This window comes from Cydia pomonella, chromosome 3 (assembly GCF_033807575.1).
Source record: "Cydia pomonella isolate Wapato2018A chromosome 3, ilCydPomo1, whole genome shotgun sequence".
NCBI lineage: Eukaryota > Metazoa > Arthropoda > Insecta > Lepidoptera > Tortricidae > Cydia > Cydia pomonella.
The window spans coordinates 19725645-19744067 of record NC_084705.1 but is presented as its reverse complement, the minus strand read 5'-3'; the positions used below and the strand labels follow the sequence as shown (position 1 = coordinate 19744067).

Genomic DNA, 18423 nt, shown 5'->3' with positions numbered 1-18423 from the left:
TTATTTTTAATATTATCATTTAATTTAGTTTTAATTTTACCCCACCTAAACTTATGTTTGTTTCGTTTCAACCCCATTGTGTGAGATGACGTCATCAGAGAGATTTTTTTAAAATTATATACAGCTTTGGAAAATATATTTTTTCAGGTCACTGTATTTACGGTTCTATAAAGACGCTTAGGGCCTGTTTCACAATGTCCAAGTAAAGTATTAGATAGCTAATTCAGGACTTTACTTGGATATTGTGAAACAGGCCCTTAGTAGAAGAGAAACAGGAATTGAAAGACTAATTTTATTCAAAAAGGATTTTTTGTTATAAATTTTATGTATAACATCAATTTTAGGACAACATCAGTTTTTTGGCCTCCATGTTTAACCCTTTGAACTTCATATCATAAACACAAACATCACTCAAACGCCAAGCTCCCGGGCGCAAGGGAGCTAAAATAAACCTTACGAAAGTGTGAAGATTACTTTGACAACGTCCGCCATAACACCTATAGGTGTCCTTGACGCTGTGGGCACGACTAGTAACGACGTCCTAAAGGTTCTTGGCGTTCAAAAGGTTAACAACGAACATTATGTGACCAAACAGAGATTTTTTAAAGTACATAAGTACTTTCATACAGCAGCAATTTTTACTGAAGAGAATGGGCCATCTGCTTTTCAGGTCAATTCCACTGCACAAGAAATGTATTCTCGTTGTCATAAGGAGTTTAGAAAAACGATAGTAAAAAAAAGTTGCATAATTTAATACAGCTATTGACAATCTAAGAACTTTCAGTACGCCTTAACTGCCCTAAATATATTACTTATTCTGAATTTCAGAGTTTTTACTTAAGAATCTAAAGTAAAGCGGAACTTAATCGCGTATACAAATCTTTCAATGTCTCGAGAACGACATATCACTCGAGGTGATGATTAAATATGATGGAATAATACTACATGGACGCTAATAAAATATAATTAAAAAAACATACTGCTGTGGCACTTGTATATTTCGCTACGTGCTTGCTCGACTTTAGAGATAGCAATAGCATAAGTATCTTATCTAATTTTTGTAAGATATAATTTCGTTTCTTTTTACATCATGCATATAGCGGAACTTACAAGCCAAAGGAGATTCAAATATATAGTAGGTTCCTAAACAGTAAGAGTAATTATAAGGGTTTGTGTCCAGAAAAATAATATACATAATGAATCTGTTCAAAAATAGTTTTATTACACTAGGATCACTATAAGAATAATTTGCACTTACATATAGTATTGGGCAGTCACAGCAGCTACATACTAAAGGCATTTCTTATCACGCGGTTGCATGCTTCACATTGAAACTGCTCAAGACCTGAAAATGAACATATTATCAGATATTTATAATTACATACCTATGGAGTAAAAAAACATATCTTTATCAATCTATCACAATTTATTGAATCCATCACTGATTTTAAGTTTTATAAAGCTCTATCGTATCAGTATCGGTACCGTAAAGGTATAATTGGGAGAATCAACTTTTTAGCGTCACTCGTTGCCATGGTTACGATTAGTTGTCCAGGGGACAAAAGTTCATTGAAATACTGATTTTATGGTACTTAAATGCATTAAACTTGCGTTTTTGTGGTCGTTATAACCAATGTCCATAATGGGCCCCCTACTAAGCATGTTAATAGAACGGCATACAACGTCTCTTCAAACAAACTGTGCCACTGTTGTCCCTTGGACAACGGAACAGGATAACAAAACAAAAAAAGTTTATTCACCCAATTCCAATTATGAACGCACGCGGCGCAGTTTTTTTTATGTAGGCAGCAAACGAGCAGACGAGCCGCCTGATGGGAAGCAGTCATCACCGCCCATGGACATAAACAACATTGGAGGAGCCACTTATGCGTTGCCAACCATTGAGAACCCTAAATACCTGCTTCTTGAAGAACCCCATGTCATAGTGAAAGGGGGAGTTTTCAGCTGCACTCTAAATTGTACTGTAATTGTATAAGTAAAAGGCTCTATTTTAAGTTAATGGAGACGTGTCCATCAGTACCGGTATATGACAATTTATTGCACTAGCTCGTTTCAAAAACGCGTCGCAGTCACCAACAAAAATATCTGCACTAAACAATTGAGAGTAATCGAGAATATCTGAAAATCGTAGCAACAAGTCCTGCTAGGATATTTGTGAGCAAGTTATTCATCATCTTCCTCGCGTTGTCCCGGCATTTTTCCACGGCTCATGGGAGCCTGGGTTCCGCTTGACAACTAATCCCAAGATTTGGCGTAGGCACTAGTTTTTACGAAAGCGACTACCATCTGACCTTCCAACCCAAAGGGTAAACTAGGCCTTGTTAGGATTAGTCCGGTTTCCTCACGATGTTTTCCTTCGCCGAAAAGCGACTGGTAAATATCAAATGATATTTCGTACATAAGTTAAATCTTTGGTACCAGCCGGGGTTTGAACCCGCGACCTCCGGATTGCAAGTAGCATGCTCTTACCGCTAGGCCACCAGTGCTCGTTTGTGAGCAAGTTATTAATTTCAATATATTATGGCGACTGTGCTACACGTATTACGGTGCTTATATTAGGCTGTTTTGAGCTATACAACAGTATTGCTATAAAATGCTGCTGCTGCCTCACACTCTCCTTTCCTTCGCACTCGCCTTGCGGAAACAAATAGCTATGCTATGGATTTCGAGTAAATTATGTATGTAACAGCTTCTCTCGTCTGCACACGCATCAATGTGTGTAAGCTTAGTTGAAAATATTTTGGCGTAACCACGGTAATGTTGTAGAAAAAAAAAATTCACTTTACTTACTTGAAGAAAAAGAACAGAACGAGCGATTCAACGTGTGCAAAATTCATGCATGCCTTTCTGTCAAGATATCCCTCGCCGCTCACATATCAGCCCTTACCTTAATAAAGCGGGTAAACTGAATATGTCATACAGACGAATATTAAAGCTTGCGGCAATGGTATTTACGCTTAAACAATCTGGAATTCCACCCTATCTCGCGCGTAAACTTGAATGGACGCCTAACCGAAAGTTGAAAGGTTTGCTTGAGCAACAAGAGCGTATCTCCCTTCCACTATTTCGGCTTCAGTCATTTATAGGCAGTTTTCGCTATGCTGCGTCTAAATGCTGGAACAATTTGCCGCCGCCAGTAGTTAACAGTAAGTCCCTGGCGGTTTTCAAACTACGTTACAAGGCATATTTACTGGAGCTCCAAAAGAAAGTAACGTACACTTTTGGTTGAGTGACCTGCTCTATAGATATTTAAATTTAGTTAAGTTACTACTTTTTTATCCACTGCGCATTGTTCGGTTTTGCTATCCTGTCCTATATGTAATAGTGTAAATGTTTCTACTGTTCCTAGCTAAGGATAAAGATAGGATAATACAAATACGGCGGTGGCAGAATAACGCGTCCGTTGCTGGAAGTCTTTAGGGCCGCTGTGCCCCGAGGCCTTTTGGCGCAGACATTAGCTGAACCACTTTCCTTTTCAATTAGTTTGTAAGCATTACTGTGTACTTTTATTATGTACTTATGTTTAAACTTTTTGTATTATTATTAAATTGCCTAGCACCCATATATAATTCTGTCAATAGAATGTCAGCCTAGTGCCGCAGGGTGAGTTAATTCTATTTGGGATGGGGTGTAGCATTTCCGTTCTGTATGATAGTGATAATACTATTACTTATTCTTGACAGCGTTGATGGGTTCGAAATCACTTACTTTGGTGAGTGAGGACGTGTCTTCGGAGATCCCTGATACTAGACCACTTCTCATTGCAAATGCGACACTTGTAGTGGTACTCCACCACCTGTGGAACAAAGCGCAAATATTGTAAAGTGGACACGCAAATCGCCGATGGGCTAGCGGTAACACGTGTGATTCTAATTCAAGAGGTCAAAGGTTTGAAGGCCCGCTTGTACCAATGAGTTTCTTGCAACTGCTGTACGAAATACCATTTATTTATCAGTAACTTTTGGTGATGGAAAACACTGTGAGGAACCCTGCATACATCGCAAAGACAATCAAAATATGTATGTAAAATCCCTAACCTGTTTTGGGCCAGGATAAAGACTATAGCCCAATCCTTCGCTTGCTTGGGAGAAGGCCTGTCCCTAGTAGTGAAACGTATATTATTCGAATTTTCACTTCTAAGTATTTCTTTTTCTATCACTTAGAGTAAATGATAAGTTTTTTATCAACAATTTCATTTTTGGTACAAGCTTTTATCGCTGACTGTACTTTTCTTTCCACAGACAACTAACAAGTACTCATTGAGACAATTCTAACAACCCCAACACAGTTTGCGTTGTTATATCGCATGGTTCCCATAGTCACCTCCTGTCCCCATCATCAGCGGCGGTAGCATGGAATGATTTTTATCGCCTGCCACTATGCCTGTCACTTTCGCACTTACATACTTGTTAGAACGCGCCAGATGATAAAAATGTGACCATGCTAAAACCGCTGATCAACTCCATGTTATCATAATATTGCATTGTCAACCTATTTACATTATGTATGCAAAATTTCAGCTCAAACCCAAATCAGGAAATGGGTCAAATTTAACTTCCAAGATTCGACCCACACTAAATAACAAACATATATACTAACAGGGCAAGTTAAATAATAAGTTTTTGACAAAAAAAATTGTTGGTACCTTTTACCGCTGTCTATACTTTTCTTACCACAGGCAACGAATACTCATTGAGACAATTGGAAAAACCTCAAACACAATTAGGTTGCGTTGTTTCATCACAGAATTCCTCATCAGATCAGTTCGATTGTACGATAATATTGCATTGTCACATTGCATTGGTACATAATGTAAGCAAATTTTTAGCTCAATCAGAAACCAGGAAGTAAAGTTTAGCTTCCGAGATTTGACCCACACTAACATACATACTAACAGGGCAAGTTAAATAAAAGCTTGTAATAAAGGAAACAACTGTATAGTCGGTATATGCCTTGCTACTTACACTAGCCAGAGCCCTGGAGAGCGCCTTTTTGTAGCGCTTCACGTGTTCGTTGCTGTGTGTCTTCACGTGCGCGAGCAGGTTGTACACGCTCACGAATGATCGCTGGCAAATTGGACAGGTCACACTCTCTGAAGAATGATTAAAAAAGTAAAGACTGTTGTTATATTTTACATTTCTAGTAAGAAGCCTGTTGACTAATTAGTATTACAAATAATACTGTCTCATATCATTAATTGCTTTTTGTCATCTCTCTCTTAATGTTAGAACAATGAGAGGTAAAGAAAAATAGCAGCAAAAAACTTTACCAAATTGTTTTTGTTCTAACCCATACTAGATTGATTGATGAGTGTAAGCTCTTATGGAATTAGGTGCATCACCTAAGTGTATTTATGAAAATTAATAAATAAATATTATAAGACATTATTATACAAATTGACTAAGTCCCACAGTAAGCTCAATAAGGCTTTTGTTGTGGGTACTTAGACTAGTGGTGGTCGTTGATTCAACTAACTAGTTGTTAAAACGATCTTTGTTCGTCAGCGAACGGAACGTTTTGTTTAACAGACTCAACTAGTTGACGACTTTAACGTACAAACGTAATCGAAATGGAACGCTAAGCTAAGTTTATGTATCATAATCAACGTAACAACGCCCTTACTCAAAACAAACGTATCAACTCAATGCCTTTTTCTCTTCAGTTAAAGCAAAAACCTTGTTGACGAAATCAACTATTTTTTGACGTTTTCTAAGTTAACGTTTCGTTTCGTGGAAGCGAAAACCGTCAACGACCCACCACTAACTTAGACAATGATATATATAATAGAAATATTTAAATACATAGCAAGCACTCATGACTCAGGAACAAATATCTGTGCTCGTGACACAAAATAATTGCCCTTATCAGGATTTGAACCGAGGACCATTGAATTCATAGGCAAGGTCACACCCACTTAGCCAGACTGATTGTCAAATATAATACTGCTGTAGATTTTCAAGTATATTATGAATTTTTTCAAATGATTTTTACGCTTAAGACCCTAATCTGTTAAACAAAAGTCATAGTCACAGTTATAAGATCATAATTACAAAAGTCCGCTCTTGTGAATCAACCTGTACGATAAGGGCATACTAACTTTTCTTATTATCAGTCTTGTTGTAGCCACGCCATGAGCCTTGGTAACAGGGGGCACATAGTTTGCATGCTGTTAGTTCCTTAAGGTATTTCTTCTTTTCTTCTTCCTTGCTGGGGTCTTCTATTTCACTGCAAGACAAAACATTGACACTTTCAATGGCTAATGGTTAATGGCTGGCTTTAAAAATAATTAACTTTTATACTGTTATACCGCCAAAAAATCTGTTTAGAAACTGAGCTATTAAGACAAACCTATTTACAATAGTAAGGTTGTTTGGAAAAGATCGTTTTTAAGTGATAAGACCGCCTGTTGTTTACCTCTTCTTAATGTGCTGTATTCTTTGTATTGTCTCTGTATTGAGGTGTTCAATAAAGGGTATTTGTATTATATTACTAGGTATGAACCTTCCTATAATGATCCTATTTATTTTAGCCTCTAGTTGGCCAGCCCAAGAACATTGTGAGCTGTATAATAAATAGCTGTATTCGCCAATTTTCTGCAGTATTGACGGGCTTGGAGAAAAGGGCGCCAAAGTATTCAGCTCTTAAGTGTTAATATAGCTGCTTAACAATAAATTCTACAGCTTTAAGTGTAGCTCTAGATGGTTAACAGCTGTATTATTGCTGAATAAGACAAAGTGAAGGCTGATTTACAGCATAAATAAATTCCATAATATCAGCTAATACTCTTTAGCTACACTTTTTATGCCGTTATACATATCAGTAACCTGGTAAGTCTTCAAAAGAGAATTATTTCATTCGTGTTGTGTATCTTAGCCTTTTTGTTATTTATTCTAGTTTGGAACGTCATAATTCAGAAACATCTTGTAAAATATTCGCAATTAAGTGTACAAAAGGAAAGTAAAACAAGTGCATTGAGTAAATGATATTCTGTACCTAGTTTGCTTGGCTTGTTACTTTTATGTGAATGTATATACTAATTGTAAACAAAAAACTCACGCACCCTCGAAATTATAGAGATAATTCAATAATGACTGTATATTGTGATTTACTGGATCAATTTTTTTTTTCCATTTTACTATTTTGTTTTATTGGTGCTTCTCTATTTACAATAAAGTTATTGTACTACATGTAATTAGTAATTACTTAGGTGTTAAAATTGAAAAACACTACAACAAACCCGTTTTAGGATTTTTAAAGATTGTAGGTAATGGTTTTAATGGCATTCGTAATTTTAACAGCATTAGCTCTTCTAGTACTCGATGGTAAAGCTATATGCTGAACCATGGAAAAACTTGAGGGTGTTTAACAGCATCGAGTTCAATAATTGCTGTGGATTAGCATTGAATTATTCTAAATATATAAGCATTGTAGTAGACACGGTATTGATATTACAGCAATTTAATAAGTGTTTACTACACTGATAGTTGAAATACAGCATACATTTTCACTTATGGTGTTAAAATAATAGTTCATTTGTATAATCATCTACAATAAGATTAAAATATGTATAATGTTCTTTTCTTATGCACTAATAAGAGTATTTGCTGTATTATATCTGAAACCTACGCTAATCGCGTCAGCTTTATAAAATAGTAAGAATACCCTTTTAAACAGCTTATAACATTACGTAAAATTCTTGTAAAGGTTATAGCTTTAAAAAGGTTTTCTAGAGAACCATTGATCAGCTATTATACAGTTTAATGTGATGGCGTTATAACCAAGTAGGTTTACACCATTATCTAGATAATAACAACATTGAATATTCTTATTCCACCGTTTCGAAGCTTTAGTTTTCAAAAAATGCTATTATCATATATTTATTACTTTCTGTATTTTGTTGTTGGTGTGATTATATTTTTGTAAAGTTTATTTTTAACATTATATTATAATTTAAATTATTTATATGTATTAGTTTGTAAGATTTTTCTAACACAATATCATATTGTTATAGAAATAAATAAATGAAAAATGAAATCAGCTTTTTACAATATAATATTATAACTTATATTTCAGTATGTGCAATACTTACTTTATTTCCTCAATTAGTTTATAGACTGCACTAAGAGCTTGCTTAGGCTTATAGACCACAAGCACCTCCTCCTTTTCATCCTCCTTGGTCAGCACCACTGTGTCCACATTCCGCACACTCTTTCCCTTCCTGGATACAACCACTGGGAAGTCCAGGACTTTGGCCTCTCTGTATTTGGGTAGTACAGATTGGAACACTTCAGATTTCTTATCTGTTTCACTCTGTGCTGTCAGCTTGCCCCATATTGTTGTTTCACTTTTACCTTAAACATTAAATAATATTGAAGTGCATTCTTAATTCATAATGAACTGCTTTAGATTAGAATACATTATGAACCAGTTTTGTAAGAAGTAATTGTTTCTCCTTTAATATACCTGCACAAGAAGCTTGATTTACCTGTTAATTTATTTTTGACATTCCTCAACACTACAGTTCTTTGAGAGCCCACAGTTTCTCCAGCATCAGGCTTTAAAGTTGTGTCATGATTCCTGTAATGGTTCAAGCATAAATTATTCCAATTCTTCAATTTTCTTGTGTCACTTTCATCCTTCAAAACAGCTTTCACGGGCAAGCAAAGTGGATCTTCAAAGTTTGGAATTTTTAAGCCCAAACCCCTTCTAAACTTTAAATCGTCCGTTTTGTTCGTGATTTGCGTAACCCTTGGTTTACGCTCAACAGCCGATGGTGGTCGTGGAATCGACGTTTGCGTCTTCTTCTTGTAACGACGCGGGCCAGGCATCTCAAAATCATCAGTTGGGTCATAGTCAGAGTCGTCTTCTCTTTTCATCGGCTTTCTTCGCTTATATGTCCTTGCCACAGGTGTTCGCTCCACAAGCAGAGAACCTGAGCTAGACTCCGGTGCTGGCATTTCCACAACATACTTAGGAGACGCCGGTAGTCTATTCAAGGCATCGGACATAGAGCTATCAGCAATTCCTGTTGCTTGCACGCACTGCTGTACAAGCTCTTCATCCTCATCTAAATATTCAATTTCAAAGTCTGATTCAGTCATTATTTTCTCGCTACGATGGAATCAAAAGAGATAAAGAATACAAAACAACTTATTTTGTACTGCAACTCAAAGAGCATTATAATCATGCTTTATGGGTTTATTGGGTTTAATCACGATCAGAAAAATCGAAAACTGTCAATGTCAATTGTCAATCACGGACTTAGAAAATAATCCGGATAGTGTAGTACATTGGCCAAAGAGTGTGTCCACTTGAGAAGTCAAAGTGGGCCGTTGCATCTCTTTCTAATTAGGGTGACCATGAGTTATATGTATGTGGGATATTTGGATAATATTGAATATATTGTTTGGTCACGATCTTTTCTCATTCGTGCATAGTCAGAGAGAATCTTACTATCTTTTCGCTGTGCTAGTATTATGACCCCTGAAAAGGGATGGATATAGTTTTTTCTTCTGTAAAACGCTACACAAAGCCATACTTAATTTAGTATTTCTAAAAGCTGTTACTGATAGGCGTACCGGACCGCCACCATGGTCGATCGTGAGGAAGGTGGTCCGCCGTAACGTATGTCAAGAACACAGGTATGAGTAAGAGAGAGAGAGAGAGAGAGAATGATATGCTGACAGGACTAGGGTCGTGGTCCGCTCCGCCTGTTTATTATAGTTTTTAAAAATGGTCACGTTTTTTCATTTGTAATCTGCCTCTTTCGCACTCATGGTATGGTCATACGTGAGGGCTTACGTTTTGCACACTTTAATCATCAACTCACCTTTGCTGTCTCAAGGGGAACATTTCTCGCTCACTGATAAGAATCAATTTAGTATGACATAAAATGTTAGAGCGTGCTCCACTCACGCTCCACTTTATATCTCCATGTTGTCAATACATTAGCTGACAACTCTGTTTGAGTTACTACCAGGGGGGCGACACTTAGAAATGTAGTTAACATCTTTCTAAGCCATCTTTACTAAGATGGCGGCGATTTCTATTAATGGAATTCGATATCGATAACCTACTTTTGCGTAAAGTTGACTACCGATTGTGCAAACGCTCAGTTGAGAACAAGGCAAGTCAATTATGCGCACATGAAAGAGTTCTAAGTCAGACTGATACACAAGTCATATAGCTTTATACACAAAGATGAACATAGGTAAAAAGAAGAAGAATTCAAGTACTTACAACACCTAGTCTATTACTATCTTGTATAACGAATTGAAAGCAATAAACATATAAGTACTTGCTTTACTAAAACGTATGTTTTTTTTATTCCATTCTGTTGAAAACTTTTCTACATATTAGGTCTACTTGGGCGGCTTACAAGTTAATATTTTGTTTGACATCTTGTAAACCGAAAAACTATCAGAGTTACAAGAAATCAAACAAAATATTAACTTGTAAACCGCCCAAGTACTCCAAGTAGACCTAGTATTAAATAGTAAGAAAGTACCTACACATACGGATGCATATGTAGATGTGCACGCACACATCCATAGCTAGTTTCGGATACAAATTAGAGATAGCGCTTCGAAATTAGTTTCCTTAAAATGCTTCAAGAGGGCTCTCTTTTCCTATAAACTTACTTTACTCTTTGCTCTTCATTCGCCCAAGAATTTTAGCTAATATTACAGAACAGAACATATAAAATAAATTGAATTAATTGCTTTGAATAACAATGTTTTTTTATAGTCTGTCAAAAAACTTTATCAGTAGAATAAGGCGTGAAATTTGAACTTTCTGTCCCGATTTCGGGCCCTGATAAACGTTTTCGTTGCATGGAATATCACGTCACGAAATGTAAAAAACACTTCGTCTCTGATTGCCAAAAATGTTCAATGTTTGATATTTTTGCATATGAACCATTTTTATACATTTCGAATATTGTAAACGATGTGCTGATATGATATTTGGTGAAACTAAAAAATATTATCACTCGGGCCCGAAATCGGGTCTGATTTCAGCCCTGATAAAAGCGCCAATTACATCCACACTAATGAAATGTAAAAAAGTGGTTCATATTCCAAAATATCAAATTATTATCAAACATTGAACCTTTTTGGCAATTAGAGACAAATGGCGTTATTCATAAACGCGTTACTGGCCTGAATTAGCTATGAATCGTTTGTATTTATCAAAGAGCATATCACGTAGTGATTATATGCTCTTTGGAGCATATAATCACGTATTTATCTGTAATTTTGACTTCTGTATTTGTCAGAAAGGATTTACTAAAGAAACAACGAACGATGAAACATAATTAACTAAATCAGGCCCGTAAAGGTTTTTGAATAAGGGGGAAAGTACTTTTCATTTCAAATATTGTTAACGATGTGCTGATATTCCGTGAAACGAAAACGATTATCAGAAGGCCTACCGCGAACCACGTTCGACGTGCAGCCTTTCTGTCGCACTTGTAAATTCGTACGTAAGCGCGACAGGGAGGCAACATGTCGAACGTGGTTCGCGGTAGCCCCTCAGGCCCGAAATCGGGACTGATTTCGAGCCTGAAATCAGGAAGTGTGGATGACCCTAATTTTTAAAATGTGTCTGGATCTGGAATAGTTTAGAAACCATAAGCAACAGTCAAACCATAGATAGACAAATGTAATTTTATTATTTTATTCATCTTGATGTTCTTGATGAAAATATTGTGTCAACATGTCGGATAAGTTAGTAATTTACTTATTTTTCAGAATACCATTATGTTGTAAGGATTTATAAGTGAAAACAGTTTACTGACATTCTCTTTTTATCAGCGAAGTGTTTGGAAATGACAAATTCTCGATTTGAATATGATTTTCTACTAACACACTGCTAGTGATCACGCGTGCTTGGTATTCAAATATGTTATTTGTTTCCAGTGAAGACTTGTTGGCAGACGATTTAGGGGACCATAGCCTTGCAGATTATAACCTTGGCAATGAAGAGGAGGATCAACTCTTAGCTGATGACTACGAAAGCGGTCCCCAGAACGTTCCAACATCGATTGATCCAAACTACAATGATGGAAGTGATATTAGCTCTTCAGAATTCTCAGGACATGGCATGCCATACATTCAAGTAAGCGTTTTATAAGATCACAGAAGTATTTTGTTTTGAATTTCACAACTTAACGAAATATCATTACATATACATCCTTTGATTTGTATTTCAACCTACTTTCTACGGCTATCATCATAGCCTTCCTTTTCTTAATTCAAATTGACAAAGATCTTCGTAGTTATACTTACTTGCTTAACTAACCTTTAACAATGTGATTATAATCACATCATCGTCACATTAATTTTATTAATATTAATAATATTATACATTAGCACATACATATACAAATTGATTCCCATTGAAGTCCCATGGTAAGCCAAGAAAGCTTGTGTTGTGGATACTCAGACAATGATATATATAATATACAAATACTTAAATACATAGAAAACATCCATGACTCAGGAACAAATATGTGTGGTCATCACACAAATAAATGCCCTTACCGAGATTCGAAAACAGGACCATTGGCTTCACTACCCACTAATATAAAACTTAAATAATGGCTTTTCTATGTTTCAGTTTATGGTGTATGTTAAAATATTCAAGGCCCCCACTGTTAAACCTAATAATCAGAAACTATGTATATTAGAAACCAGTTTTTTTTTGTATCAGAGACATTTTGAGTAGCACAACAAGCAACACTCGACTGTTGGTCAAAAAGTAGATTCACCCATACATGTTATTTTTGAAACACAATATTAATAGGATTATGGTACTAATACCTACCACCTCTCTCACTTACCTTTCTATTCTGGGAAGTGGTGTACTAATTTATTATTTACTCCTATCCACAGCAACCATATCAACCTCCTGCAGAAGAATGTGTGGTCCCCAACATAACTGTAGAGGTGCCCAACATTCCAGACAGACCCATCCAGGACCGCTCCACTTATGCCCCTTACGAGCCTCCTGTGTATGAACCAGAGCATGCTGTTGTACCACCTGCAATTGTAAGCCAATTTTATCATTAATTATGCATTTCACTTGCCAAACTTCCCAGTTTTTTTGCATAGCATTGCAAGTTTCATGTAGTTTCATTGCCTTGAATCAAGATATTAAATCCGAAGTTCGATTTAAACAGCAAAAAAAGTTCTTATATTTTCAGCTCCATAGTTCATATCTTTTTGGTTCCTAAATTGCCGGGTCCACATAGAGCAAACATACGCGTGAGGCAATTACCTTGCGCACAAATGTAGATGTGCCTCAGCTGAGGCGGCGCGCGTGTTTTCCGTGCCTGATCGTGCCGCCTATATCTTGCTACCCGTCGAGTCTACCTTAGCCACTTTTAGCTGTCTATGTTGGTGGGCAAAAAAATTGTTTAGTAGATTGTGGACTTGGTTAGTTGCTGATGCTAATCTGATGCTGTTCTGACAGTTACAATGGTGAAAATCTTGTAACCTGATGATTTATCTGATGATTAAGAAAATATGTACAAATAACTGCCTGATTAAGTATTAGAATAATTATAGCATTAACATGGACCAAACTAACCAAATCCACAATCTACTTAACAATTTTTTTAACTACCCACCAACCCCCTACCAACATAGCCTAAAAGTGGTTAAGGTAGAATCCTCAGGTAGCAAGATATCACTCACATCTTAATCTGACATGCTTGAGTAACCCCTCTTAGGCTCCCCTACCACTAGGAGCAGAAAATGTTCAAAAATACCTTGTACCTATATCTTTTTTTTTATTTTTTATTATTATTCATAACAATATACATTGTGTCGAATATGTACAGTACACCTTACTCACTATAATAAAAACATAGTCTAAGATTTTAAAATTACCATTCCATTGCAAGTCAAATACAATACACAAGTCAAACACAAAATATACACACAATTAATAAGTAAAAATTAAACATGTCAAAACAAGGAATAATATTTAATAGTCAGCCATACAATATAATATCTGCTATGGAGTAATAACATTTCTGCAAGAGATACTGTTTGAGTCTTGTACTGAAGATTTTACTATTTGTAATAGACTTGTATTCAGTAGGCAGATTGTTGAACATGAACACAGCCTGATAGTCTGCTGCATGTTTCATAACGTTGAGCCTAGGGATAATGTTGCCTTTTATATCCTTACGTCTGGTAGCCATTCTTTTCTCACTGTCCGATGAGCTCTCATATTTATTTAGATGTTTGATTAAGTCTATTAAGAGTATATAGTGACGGAACAGTAAGGATATTGAGATCAACAAAATGACTCCTGCAAGAAGCTATTTGAGGTATGCGCACTATGGTCCTTATAGTTCTTTTCTGAAGTACGAAGGCAGCTTCTGTGTTATACTGATAGCTGTTTCCCCAAAGTTTGATGCTAAATCGCAATTTCGACTCCACTAGTGCATGGTAAACAGCTTTAAGTCGATTTTTGTCAATAAAATCGCGCAGACTTCGCAGGGCATAGCAGGCTGAACACAAGGAATTGTTTAATGTCTGGAGTTCTTGTTTCCAATTTAGTAATGATTCGATATAGACTCCCAAAAACTTCACAACCTCTGTCTGTACAATTTTGCTGCCATTTAAGGTGATACTTAAAGTGTCAGATTTCCTTGATGTAGCGGAAAACAAAATAACATTGGTTTTATGCGTGTTTAATTTTAAATTATTAGCCGTGAACCATTTATTACAAGCCACTAATGCCGCATTTGCTGTATCATTCAACTCAAACATGCTTTCCGCCGAAACTACAACATTAGTATCGTCAGCAAACATTACTAGTTTTGTTTGCGGCACTGTATTCTGTACGAAAGGGATCAAGTCATTTACAAACACAAGAAAAAATAAAGGACCCAGTATTGAGCCCTGCGGGACTCTGCGTCTGATCATCATTGTTTTTGACCTGGCCGCCCTTACAGTGACACCCACAATTGAACTTAGTTCAATAAATTGTGTCCTGTTCGCTAAATAAGACTCAAATATTTTGAACATACTGCCTCTAATTCCGTAGTGCTCCAGCTTTCGTAACAAAATATTGTGGTCCACAGTATCGAAAGCAGAGCTAAGATCCAGAAAAATTCCAGCTACTTTGAGTTTGTCATTTAATTGTGTCATCATGTCATGAATCAAGGTGCTTATAGCCTCATTAGTTCCAATACTTTTTTGATACCCAAATTGCCTTTTATTTAGGATATCATGCATGCCCAGATGGCGCAGCAATCTTGACTTTAACAGCTTTTCAAAAATTTTTGAGACAGTAGGTAAAAGAGATATAGGCCTATAGTTATTTGGATCACTCCTACAACCTTTTTTATAGATAGGCAGAATTTTGGCAGTTTTTAAATGATCCGGAAACAGGCCTGACTCAAGACAGTTATTAAAGAACTGTGCAAGAGGTTCCGATAAAAGATCTATATTTTCCTTTATAATAGTTATGGGTATTTCGTCATGACCCGCCGATAACTTGGGTTTCATATTAATAACCAATTTTGATATTTCTTGTGGCGTCACTCTATCAAAAACCATTTCAGTATTTACCCTCTCCGTGTTATCTTCGAGCATTTTCAGAGCAAGGGTAATATCACTTGTAACTGACGAACCGCCGTGATCGAAAACTTTAGAGAAAATATCCGCCTGTTCCTGTGGATCTACGATGACCTTATCTGTTTTAAGGATAAGTCTCTCAGTAGTCCTAGCCTTCGACTTGTTTCTGTGCCTATTCACTATTTTCCATATTTCTCTATTGCTATTGACCGCTCTGTCCATTTCCAAATTAACGGCATGTCTTTTTGCATGCCTAATAACACGTCTGAAAATAGTTATATCTTTCTTCCTATACTCGTCCACAGAATCGTTACACCTTTCCTTGTCAAAATTATTCAGAAATCGCTTCATTTTGCTTGAAGTTTTAATACCCTCCGTAATCCACGATACTTTAGCGTCATTTTGCATCAGCCTTTTTTTCTTTTTCTTAAAACAACCATTATAAAGATCGCTGAATTTACTAAGAAAGGTAGTAATTTCACTATTGTACCAATTTTGTTGAGATAGTATTTGCCTGAAAGCTAGCTTATTGTTGAAAGCTAGCTTATTATCACCTCAACTTGTTACCTAGGTACTAAACACTGTGTATTATAAAGAGCCAGCAAACAGAGTTGAAAAAGCAAATGCAGTATGTTTTTGCACTAGTTGACAACATTATTTTGTCTATTTTTACAGCCTGCAGCACCTATTGAATCTCCGCAAATAGTGCCATCAGAACTGAGTGTTACTGTCCCAAGTAAGTTTTATGGCCTTTCGTTTAAGGCTTATTTTTTGCAAGTTTTAACAATATTTATTTATATATTGTTTATTATTTATTTTTGTAACAATAAAAAAGTAATCTATGAGTTTAATCAAAAATAAAATTACGCATTTTTAGAATAGAATAGAATAATTTTTATTCATAGACACAAACCAGACACATTAAATTTTTAGAAGCAATATCCATATTTTAAGCTTTTGTGCAAAAATGGTTAGTTTTTCACGGTGTGTTTAATTAGAGAAAAAAATTGCTGATTAAATTTTTGGTAACCATATTGAGATCTAAAAAAGTGTGCCTTAAATCATGTTGATAGGGGGGCGTCCATTAATCGCGTCATACGTTTTTGGCTTGTTTTAGACCCCCCCCTCCCCCATGGTGATCTTTGGTGATATTTTCAGGACCCCCCCCCCCATCCAATATGACGTGTAGTTTTTTCGATAACTAAAGAACAGTTTTCTAACAAATGAACCTAAGTACACGTGTTTTGACAGTTTGGTTAATTGAAGGGCGGAAAACTATTATTATTGACTATAATACAGTATAGCACAGATGAAAAAAAAATACACGTGATACGTGTCCATACCCCCCCGACCCCTGTGGTGATCATTGGTGATTTTTTGCTGACCCCCTCCCCCCCCTATACAATATGACGCGATTAATGGACGCCCCCTAGCCAACAATTGAACTCAAGAGGTATCACGGATTCACTGTCAGTTCTTTAAAAATCTGTACACTGATTTTATTTAGAATCCTATAGCTGTGTGTACACAACCCCCTAATTATGAGAAAACAGCGCATAACTACCACCTTTTGTAACCTGTTTTCTACGCGAACTGTAGGTTGAAACACAAATGAATAATATTATTTATTTATTATTTGTAAAACAAGCAGGTAATATTGTTTTGCCATCAGGCTGCTTAATTTTTTAATTTGTTCTTTTTAGATGGCGAGAACCGCGAACGGTTTTTATCTGAGCGGCCTCCCGGTGCCCAGCGAACACCACAACTTCGTGATATTCCTGATTCTCTAGGTGAATAATAATCGTTTTGTTTCCTCCTCTTGACCGTGGCGAACTGTGATTGCCAAATTTCATTATAGTTGACTAAACCGTTTCGAAATGAATATTATAGTTGAGTTGGGAGCCCATATTTGAAAGTACCCAATTACAGTTTGGTTTACGAAATCTTAATTCAACCATTACAATCGACAAGTAGAAAAAATATCTTGTAAAAATTTAATTTTCACCACACCAACTGGTAAAGGCCTTCTTGATGGTTCAAAAATGAATGAGAAAGTTGCATTTTATCCACATGTGGGGCAAAGTAATCAGATGCAAATTTTGAGTTGTTTCCTTATGTTAGCTAGTAGAATTGACTTTTAAATGATGATTTTTTTATTAAGTATGTTCATTTGGATTTGATTTCATTTGAATTTTTTGGTATTTCATAGTTAGTAGTTTCCTCGTCTTGGTGTGGTGAAAAATGTTGTGTTTCACTCGGAGGCAAAGTCTGTTTAACCCTCGTGCATTGAAACCCTCGCAACTCGCTACGCTCTTGGTTCAATTTTGGAATCTTTCGCTTGCTCGGGTATCATTATTAGCACGAGCGCTTAAACACTTTGCCCCCTTGTAAAACAAATAACTATTATGGGGTAATCATGGGCTGTTGTGAAATAAAGTGGCGTGTAATGCAATTCAATACTACTGCTCGTGGTGTACTATTTTATAAGTAAAATTGCAACTAAGTTTGGTGCCTTTGCAATGTTACTAAACCGTTAATAATAAAGTGTAGTCTGTAAGATTTTAGTTAATGTTGCAGACAAGGTGTTCGTCCCGCGCGGCGGGTACGGCGGCGCGCGCGGGCGCACGTCGTGGCGCAGCGCGCAGTTCCAGGCGCGCTTCCCGCCGCCCTACAACAACGCCTACCGCCGCCACAACCTGCACCGCGTGAGTCCCGCTGCCGAGCCGAGCCGCTGCATCTACCTACACCAACATTCACGGCCACTGCTAAATATCACCCGACTACACTCTTCATATTGGTTGCTCAGAAC

General features: G+C 36.5%; 2 protein-coding genes across 2 annotated transcripts in view; one reads left to right on the top strand and one right to left on the bottom strand.

Annotated features, from left to right (window-relative positions):
* Positions 1 to 1197: 1197 nt before the first annotated feature.
* On the bottom strand, positions 1198 to 9256 carry LOC133516229 (transcriptional repressor CTCF-like). Its single transcript, XM_061849045.1, has 6 exons — positions 8507 to 9256; positions 8111 to 8372; positions 6119 to 6246; positions 4986 to 5113; positions 3730 to 3817; positions 1198 to 1345 (listed from the first exon to the last, which is right to left on the bottom strand). Exons 1-6 carry the CDS (start codon positions 9120 to 9122, stop codon positions 1284 to 1286), a joined length of 1284 nt encoding a protein of 427 aa, XP_061705029.1. The 5' UTR covers positions 9123 to 9256; the 3' UTR covers positions 1198 to 1283.
* Positions 9257 to 11643: 2387 nt separating this feature from the next.
* The window catches only part of LOC133516654 (serine/arginine repetitive matrix protein 1-like), a 33597-nt gene continuing 26817 nt past the window's right edge, over positions 11644 to 18423 (top strand). Inside the window, exons 1-6 of the mRNA XM_061849672.1 lie at positions 11644 to 11747; positions 11940 to 12138; positions 12915 to 13070; positions 16290 to 16350; positions 17318 to 17404; positions 18192 to 18319. Coding sequence (XP_061705656.1) covers positions 11737 to 11747; positions 11940 to 12138; positions 12915 to 13070; positions 16290 to 16350; positions 17318 to 17404; positions 18192 to 18319 — 642 coding nt within the window. The 5' untranslated portion in view covers positions 11644 to 11736. The remainder of the gene's footprint in view (positions 11748 to 11939; positions 12139 to 12914; positions 13071 to 16289; positions 16351 to 17317; positions 17405 to 18191; positions 18320 to 18423) is intronic.

Coding starts and splice junctions, on each gene's coding strand:
- LOC133516229 (XM_061849045.1), bottom strand. CDS start 9,122: ATGACTGAATCAGACTTTGAAATTGAATATTTAGATGAGGATGAAGAG. Junction 3,818..4,985: donor TCTCCAGGGCTCTGGCTAGT/GTAAGTAGCAAG, acceptor TTTGTTCCACAG/GTGGTGGAGTACCACTACAA. Junction 1,346..3,729: donor ACACGTCCTCACTCACCAAA/GTAAGTGATTTC, acceptor GTTCATTTTCAG/GTCTTGAGCAGTTTCAATGT.